The sequence below is a fragment of the Mycteria americana genome, chromosome 1 (genome assembly GCF_035582795.1).
Source record: "Mycteria americana isolate JAX WOST 10 ecotype Jacksonville Zoo and Gardens chromosome 1, USCA_MyAme_1.0, whole genome shotgun sequence".
NCBI lineage: Eukaryota > Metazoa > Chordata > Aves > Ciconiiformes > Ciconiidae > Mycteria > Mycteria americana.
The window spans coordinates 17,503,653-17,511,819 of record NC_134365.1 but is presented as its reverse complement, the minus strand read 5'-3'; the positions used below and the strand labels follow the sequence as shown (position 1 = coordinate 17,511,819).

General features: G+C 42.2%; 2 protein-coding genes across 2 annotated transcripts; one reads left to right on the top strand and one right to left on the bottom strand.

Annotated features, from left to right (window-relative positions):
* On the bottom strand, positions 1–2,643 carry TPRKB (TP53RK binding protein). Its single transcript, XM_075492186.1, has 4 exons — positions 2,296–2,643; positions 1,427–1,549; positions 962–1,138; positions 1–120 (listed from the first exon to the last, which is right to left on the bottom strand). The coding sequence occupies exons 1-4, from the start codon at positions 2,434–2,436 to the stop codon at positions 34–36; spliced, it is 528 nt and encodes a 175-aa protein (XP_075348301.1). The 5' UTR covers positions 2,437–2,643; the 3' UTR covers positions 1–33.
* Positions 2,644–2,766: 123 nt separating this feature from the next.
* Positions 2,767–7,646, top strand: ALG10 (ALG10 alpha-1,2-glucosyltransferase). The gene is made up of 3 exons (XM_075492172.1): positions 2,767–3,069; positions 3,404–3,601; positions 6,241–7,646. The coding sequence occupies exons 1-3, from the start codon at positions 2,905–2,907 to the stop codon at positions 7,294–7,296; spliced, it is 1,419 nt and encodes a 472-aa protein (XP_075348287.1). The 5' UTR covers positions 2,767–2,904; the 3' UTR covers positions 7,297–7,646.
* The last annotated feature ends 521 nt before the right edge of the window (positions 7,647–8,167 follow it).

The following is an 8,167-nucleotide window of genomic DNA, read 5'->3' as shown; positions in this document are numbered from 1 at the left end:
TTTTTCCTTTAAAAAAAATTTATTTCCACATTTTCATAAAACATCCTTTGTTGACATTCTGCAAACAATACTATCCAATAAGGTGCCGATTTTTTCTTCCTGTGGAGTAACTTTGTACATCTGCAGAAAAAAAGAACAAGAAAAACATAAAAGCTGTATAAGGAGGAAAAGAATTGATGACATATCTTCTAAAAATATGAACACAAGAAAAGACTTCCCTCTCTCCCCCACTTTTTACATTGGAAATTCCTATCTTGTCGTGACTGCAAGGCAAAATTGGGACTGAGGAACCAAGCAAATTCTGAAACTGCAAGCCATAAAGGGAAGTTAAGAAACTGAATGAGAGCAGCACTTTCAGCTCCACATGTTATATGCTATGATTTATCCAATTTTACTCATATGTCTCCCATCATTACTTTGACGGACATGATCAAGATGATTTAAGTAACTTGGATTTTATCAAGTGAAACACATATGCTTCAGGATACCTATCTAGCATATGGCAATCTGTTAAGAGCACACACGCCCTAACACACTTTAATGCTAATCAACACATTTTTATTTTAGCCACCCATGCTGGGACTATTTATGCGCTTAAGATTATGAAACTGTTCAGGACTGAAAATTTATTTTTAATTAAATGGATATTTGCCTGAGAAAACAGGTAGCAAAAGTGTCTGAATGGTAGGCAGCGATCTGGAATTTATTTTTATGTTACAACTTCTAGACAATGTTAAGAATTTGAAGACTTAAAATTTGTGATGTCAGGGTGTCACAACTAGCACCTTTTTCCAAGTAAAAAAAATTATAAGAAAGAAATAATCAAGGTTCACTTAAAAGAAGTTTCCAGTTGTGCTAAAGAAATACAGACCCTAAGTTAATTATGCCCATTGATATTTAATCAGACAACTAAATAAACTATGCCTTTTCTCTACGCCAGTCATCTCTTTTGGCTACATACCTTTTTAACTTTGGCAGTGTCTGTTAGTTGGGGTAGTTCATCTAGAGAAACCTGTTGGCCTTCTACCTGAGATGCTATATCTTCCAGATTTACAGTTTTTTCTCTGTCCACAACCAGAACAATGAGTACTGCTGTGTCACTGTCTGAAATGCCAAACTTTTTAAATGCATCTGAAATCTAAGAAAAGAAGAAAAATATCAAAATGTTATGAGTCACTTTCTTACTACATATAAGCAACCTTTCGGGTTACTGGGTCAAATAAACCAAGAGAATAAATTGACATGTTTTACGTTAATGGAATTCTGACAAGCTACAAGAGATAACAGCATATTAGTGTTATTAAAAATAACAGTAACTTCTATTAGTAGCCAGGTAAACAGTTAAGTGAATACGTATATTTAGTTTGGCTGCACAGATCTTAGCAAGCTTCTCTGGCAAAAAAGACATTTGTTCAGTAAATCTTACATTGTTGTTTGGTGAAAGGCTGAAAATAATTTCTGCATAGAGAGTTCTGGTCTTCATTTTACCTATCTTGTGTAGATGAACTGCTTTGTTGGCCGCCACAAGAATTTGAAAAGGATCTAGAATCTGTAAAACACAACAGAAGTTAAACAGAAATTTAACATACTATTTTGAACTCTGAAAAAATCCTGACCACTTAATTTTGATAGCCTAAGCCTGCAATTGTAGAAGTGAGCAAAACAGTATTCTGCTAGTTATTTTAACAATTCTTGCTCTTCCAAAGTCAATGTGATTATTTCCTGCATGGCGTAACACTTGACATAAAAATAAAGATTACACTCCCTCAATCTGGTTACTGAAATCTTTTGAAAAAAGAATCACATTAATAAATCCTCTGTCAGTAAACTGCCAGATTAGATTCTTTTTTTTTTTCCTCTTCCCTAACTACCGCTTTGCTAATTCTAACAAAAAAAGACTAGCTTCAGAAACTAGTTATGGGTTTAAATGAGAACAAAGGCTCCAAATAGTAGATTTTTGACAGCATTAAGCACTTAGTACTACATTTTACAGATGGAAGTAGATTTAAATAGCTGCACCAAGTAGGATGTGAAGTGAATCAAGGCGACAACTGTTTTGGCCGATCCTGCCAAGGCCCTTTCTTTTGCACAGATGAACCCTTACGCTGTACGACACTGTAAAGAAATCAAAGGAGGGGCATTTGCGCAGAGAAAGCGAATTACGTGCATAGCAACTCGTGCGACAGCGATTACAAGCACAGGTCGTTTTTCACAGAGTTCCCACAGAGCAGGACTTCCACACTGCCTTCAAAACTGTAAGGCCGTACGAACAGGCCGACACAAGCATTCGCTCACCATTGCAGGGTTTATTAATGCTCCTTCAATGGATCCTTCCATGGCTTTTTTCCTTAGAGCAGCGGCATTTTTCACGTGGTTGAAGAGGAGGAGGGTCACGCTGCAGTCAGGGAACAGCTCCAGCCGATGCGTTAACTCCATCCCGCACCGATGGCGCAGAGCGGCCGCGGGCAGCGCGCGCCAGCGCCGGCCCTACAGCGTCTGCCACAGTAACCACTACAGGAAGACGCGCCCGCTCGTGTCCCGTGTAAGACACAATTTAATAACGCCCAACCATTCATATACGGTTTTCAGCGCTTCTTAGAGGGGAAACCCCGCGCCTGCGGGCTCCACGGCGGAGGCAGGCCCAACCTCGCGCCCGCAGGCCCAGCCCGCCGCTCTCCTCACCCCTTCCCGCCCGGCAGCGTCCGCGCCGACCGGAGCCACCGCCCGCGCCTGGCTCCGCCCGTCCTTCCGGCCCGGCCGCCGCCGTACCCGCCAGGCCCTCACCGCCGCCCGGCGAGCGCCTCTGCCGCGGCTCCGCGCCGCCAGGCCCCTCCTCCCCGCGCCCGGCCCTTCCCGGAAGGGCGGCCCCTTCCCGGCCAGCCCGGCGGCGGCGGCGGCGGCAGCATGGAGCGGACCGAGGCCCACGGCCTCTCCGCCGCCATGAGCGGCACCTTCCTGCTGTCGTGCCTGCTCTTCGCGGCCATCAACCACCGCCAGCGCGGGCCCTACATGGACGAGGGCTTCCACGTCCCCCAGGCGCAGGCCTACTGCCACGGCCGCTTCCTCCAGGTGCTGCGCGGGAGCCGTCCCGGCTCGTGTTTTCCAGTCAGGATCGATGATTTCTTTAAACATACCGTGGGCGCTTTGAAAAGGGAATAATTTGTGGTCAGTGTTGTCCAAAACGCTGGTTTCTGCTTTCTGTTACTTGGTGGTGCAGTAGTGCGCCGGGCGGGATACAAAGTGTTCAAAAATTTTGGTCTAATAATGCCAGAAATTTGCTAAAGGTCCAAAGTAACAAAATGGGGCGTGGGTGGGGAAGGTGTATGGTAACCCATCGCGCGTCCCTGGTCCCTTTTTTGTGTGGTAGCAGCTCCATAACCCTGTTTCTCTCTCCACCTTCCAGTGGGACCCCATGATCACCACGCTGCCGGGCTTGTACCTGGTCTCGGTGGCAGTAGCGAAGCCCGCGGCGTGGCTCTTCGGGTGGACGGGAAGCGTGGTGTGCTCTGTGGGAATGCTCAGGTTTATTAACCTCCTTTTCAGCACTGGGAACTTCTATTTACTCTATTTACTTCTGTTCAAGATCCATCAGAAAAATAAGGTATGGTCAAAGTAGAATAATTTTATGTGCTCGTACAAGCGATTTTGATGGCTCTGTATATTCGCTTCACTACATGTGAGCTGGCCTCAGTTTCATATAACCGCAAGTAGTACTACCAGTTTGGCCAAGAAGGCACGTTCCTTTTCTCTAACTTTTTTTAGTATCTTTTTTCTCTCTCGGGGTGCAATCCTCTAAACATTTATTCTTGTACACAACTGTAAGTAGTCCCATTGAAATAAAAGTCAAAAGTATGCATATAGACTTACTATCCAAAGATCTGAATGCTCATCTAGTTGGAATTGCTTAAGACTCTTCATAAAACTTCAACCAGTGAATCCTGAGTGAAGCCCTGTGAGCTGCGTTTAAACTGTGTTCTTTAGAAAGATACCAGGTTTGATGTCAGTATTTAGAACCGGAGTATAATTCAAGTTGGTAAGAATTGGAGAATGATTCTGGTTGGAAGGGACCGTAGGAGGTCCACCTTCCAGCTCAAAGCAGGCCAGCCCTGAGATCAGACCACGTTGCTCAGGGCTGGGGTCTGGAAAACTCTCCAAGGATGGAGAGTGACTGCACAGCCTCTCTGGGCAACCTGCTCCATGTCTGACTGGCCTTACGGTGAAGAATGTTTTTCTTAACATCCAGTCTGAACCTCTCATTTATGACTGTTGTCTTTTGTCCTCCCACCGTGTACCACTTCGAGGAGCCTGGCTCCCTTTACCTGTTGACATCCTCACAGGTATCGGTAGGCTGCTGTTAGGTCCCCACAAGCCATCTATTTTCCAGGCTGAACAAGGCCAGCTCCCTCACCCTCTACTCTGAGGGCAGGTGCTTCAGCCCTCAACTGTCTTGGTGACCCTCTGCCATTGCTCCAGTTTACCAGTGCCTTTTTTGTATCACAGGGCACAAAAGCGGACATGATATTCTAGGTGCAGCCTAACAAATAGTGCAAAGAGGGATAATAATTTCCCTTGATCTGCTGCTATGCTCTTGTTAATGCAGCCCAAGACGCTGTTGGTATTCCTTAGTGCCAGGGCATGCTGGAGGCTCATGTTCACCTCGCTGTCTGCTAAGACCCCCGGGTCCCTTCCCACAGAGCAGCAGCTCCTCAGCTTCTCCGTGCCCAGCCTGTATCATTGTGGGGATTTCTTCCTTTCCAGGTGCAGGCATTTGCATTTGTCCGTGTTGAATTTCATAATACTTCTGTTGCCCCATTCCTCCAGCCTGTCTAGGTCACTCTGGATGGCAACTCTGCTCTTTAGCATATTGCCTGGTCCCCCCAGCTTAGTGTCATCTGCAGTCTTGATAAGAGTGTACTCTCGCTGCCTTCAAGTCATCGATAAAGGTATTAATCAGGACAGGTCCCAGTATAGGTCCCTGTGATACTGTGGTTGTTACACTCCCCATTGGATGGAGCATGACCAGTTAACCATCCAGCCAGTTTTTACCTGTCTAGCTGTCCACCCATCCAGACCATAACAGTTCAACTTGGATACAAGAATATTGTATGGGAGCATCCGCCACTGCAGCAAGTAAATTGTTCCAGTGGTTAATGGCCTATTCAAAATGTTTCACCTTAGTGAAGTTCTTTAGTTTCACTTTTAACCATAAGAATATTTTTTCCTGTTCACTGATAACTGAAGGATTCCCTTACTATAAAGAAAATTTATTCTGATGTGTTTTCTTACTGGAGACTCTTCATGTTTAAGCACATGATAAGACTATACAGAAGTGGGTCAAATTCAATAAATTGTTTCCACTTTTGGAACGCTTTTAATTTTATGCTTGGAGGTGGAACTATAAATGTAAGAAAACAAAAGGTTCCATGACAGTAGTCTAAGCATTAGAAAATGTAGTTTTAGTTTTATTGTTGGCACTTCTTTGAACTCAGCATTTTCTCTCTTCCTCTTTTGTGTAAGGTGGTGACTGGTTGTTTCACCCCACGCTACATCATTCAGAAACATCATGCAACATTTTTTAATGTTGTGAATTGCATTGCATCATGTAGTGAGTGGGATAATTGGGAGGAGTTTTTAACTGTATGGTCTCCTACCTTCTTTAAAGTTTCTTTTCTAACTCATGAATTATAATGAAGATAAACCATAAAAGCTGTACCAAAGATTATAAACTTGGAACTGCCTGCTCTGTGGACAGGCTTCAAAAGAGGCAATAGTGTAAGCATGTAATGATGTGTTCTGCTGTCTCACAAATAAACAGAATGTGATGATGAGATTGCAGGGGCATAAAACATGGATTTTTTTTTTTCCCTTTCTTTCGCCCATTAGTGCAGCTCTTTTATCCTAGGTATGGGAGCAGTTATACTCCCACAATGATTTTAATGCCACAAAGATGTGAACACCTGACATATGAAAGAAGTTGGTGTATTTTCATTGCCATATTTTTAACTCACCTGCAATAATGTTCCATACTTTCATTTGTCTTAACATTGTATAGTCCGACACTCTGTATTAACATAGCAGGAGGTTAACAAAAATATAGCATGTGTGCTTGTGCAGTAATGGAACCAAAGAGCATAGGAGATGTTATATTGTGTTAATGGAATTCTCAAGAATGATACTCTTTTTTAATTTATTTTAGTTTTATTGGACATTGCTAACCACATTTTTCTGCTTCTTCTCTAGGCTGTGTCTGGTTTCCAGAGAATCTTGTCTACATTAACTCTTGCAATGTTTCCCACTCTTTATTTTTTTACATTCCTTTATTATACAGACCCAGGATCAGTATTTTTTACTCTCTTTGCCTATTTAATGTGTCTTTATGGTAACCATAAAACTTCAGCTCTCCTTGGATTTTGTGGCTTCATGTTTCGTCAGACGAATATTGTGTGGACAGCTTTTTGTGCTGGAAATGTTGTTGCAGAGAAGCTAAATGAAGCCTGGAAGACAGAGTTACAGAAAAAGAAAGATGAAAAGATTTCTTCCAGGAAAGGATCATTTTCAGACTTGATCAGAATATTGCAGTTTCTTACTGAATATGTCATATCGCCTAAAAAACTACTTACGCTTACTGCTTTAACTTGGCCATACATCATATTAGTAACTGTGTTCTTTGTTTTTGTCTTCATCAATGGTGGAATAGTTGTTGGTGACAGAAGTAGCCACGAAGCCTGTTTGCACTTTCCTCAGCTGTTCTATTTTCTGTCCTTTACTGTCTTTTTTTCATTCCCTCATTTATTGACCCCTACTAAAATCAGGAAGTTCCTTCTGTCATTACGAAAGCACCCTGTACAGTACAGCTTAATTGCCGTCATCTCTTTATTCCTCATCTGGAAATTTACCTATGTTCATAAGTATTTACTCGCAGATAACAGACATTATACATTCTATGTCTGGAGAAAAGTCTTCCAAAGACATGAGCTTGTAAAATATGTATTAGTTCCAGTCTATATATTTGCTGGCTGGAGTTTTGCTGATACACTAAAATCAAAATCAATATTCTGGATCCTGATGTATTTTGTATGTTTATTAGCAGTCACAGTTCCTCAAAAATTGCTAGAATTTCGTTACTTTATTTTGCCATTCTTAATATATAGGCTCAATATTCCGTTTCCATCTCTATATAGACAACTTCTGGAGCTGGCTTTTTATATTGTTGTGAATGCAGTAACTTTTTATCTTTTTCTAAACAGAACATTCCAATGGCCAAATAAGGATGAAATCCAGAGGTTTATGTGGTGACTTTTTCTTTTTTTTTTTTTTTTTTGGTACTTTCATACCCTTAGGAAAACCCAGTTCTGTTTCAGGACTGTGGACTCTGGAATGAAGTAATATGTTTTGCATTATGTAAGGACTTTTTTCCCCAGTTGGAATTGGGGAAGTAAGCTGTTTGCTTATTTCTTGGAACTGAATGTGAGATCTGATTTCTAGTAATATGAAGATATTCCATATATTGAATTTGTGAGCTCCTGGAATTAACAAATTCAATATGAGGGGACATTTGAGAACACCTTTCTGTAATTAATGTGAAATAAGGGAGATGTTTACAGTAATTTTTCATTCTAATAAAATATTATATAATATGCCCTTGAAAGTAATACAGTTTCAGAGGTTTCTCTTTAAAACGAAGTATTTGTTGTGGTTTAGCTTCAGTCAGCAATGAAGCACCACACAGCTGCTTGCTTGCCCTCCCCCCCTCCTGGTGGGATGGGGGAGAGAATCGGAAAAGCAAAAGTAAGAAAACTTGTGGGTTGAGATAAAGACAGTTTAATAATTAAAAAAAAAATTGTAATGAAAAGGAAAACAACAAGAGAGGAAAAAAACCCCAAGTGATGCAACCGCTCACCACCCACCGACCAATGCCCAGCCTGTCCCCGAGCAGCGCTCATTGCCCCCTGGCCAACTCCCCCCCAGTTTCTATACTGAGCATGACGCCATATGGTATGGAATGGCCCTTTGGCCAGTTTGGCTGTGCCCCCTCCCAGCTTCTTGTGCGCCTGGCAGAACATGGGAAGCTGAAAAATACCTTGACTAGTGTGAGCACTACTTAGAAACAACTAAACCATCAGTGTGTTACCAATATTATTCTCATACTAAATCCAAAACACAGCAC

What these genes read in the sequence shown, in the direction of transcription:
- TPRKB (XM_075492186.1), bottom strand. Translation starts at nt 2,436, where the DNA reads ATGGAGTTAACGCATCGGCTGGAGCTGTTCCCTGACTGCAGCGTGACC. An exon ending in CATTAATAAACCCTGCAATG is followed by an intron (nt 1,550 to 2,295) that starts GTGAGCGAATGC and finishes TGTGTTTTACAG; the next exon opens with ATTCTAGATCCTTTTCAAAT. An exon ending in GCCTTTCACCAAACAACAAT is followed by an intron (nt 1,139 to 1,426) that starts GTAAGATTTACT and finishes TTCTTTTCTTAG; the next exon opens with ATTTCAGATGCATTTAAAAA.
- ALG10 (XM_075492172.1), top strand. Translation starts at nt 2,905, where the DNA reads ATGGAGCGGACCGAGGCCCACGGCCTCTCCGCCGCCATGAGCGGCACC. An exon ending in GCCACGGCCGCTTCCTCCAG is followed by an intron (nt 3,070 to 3,403) that starts GTGCTGCGCGGG and finishes TCCACCTTCCAG; the next exon opens with TGGGACCCCATGATCACCAC. An exon ending in AGATCCATCAGAAAAATAAG is followed by an intron (nt 3,602 to 6,240) that starts GTATGGTCAAAG and finishes CTTCTTCTCTAG; the next exon opens with GCTGTGTCTGGTTTCCAGAG.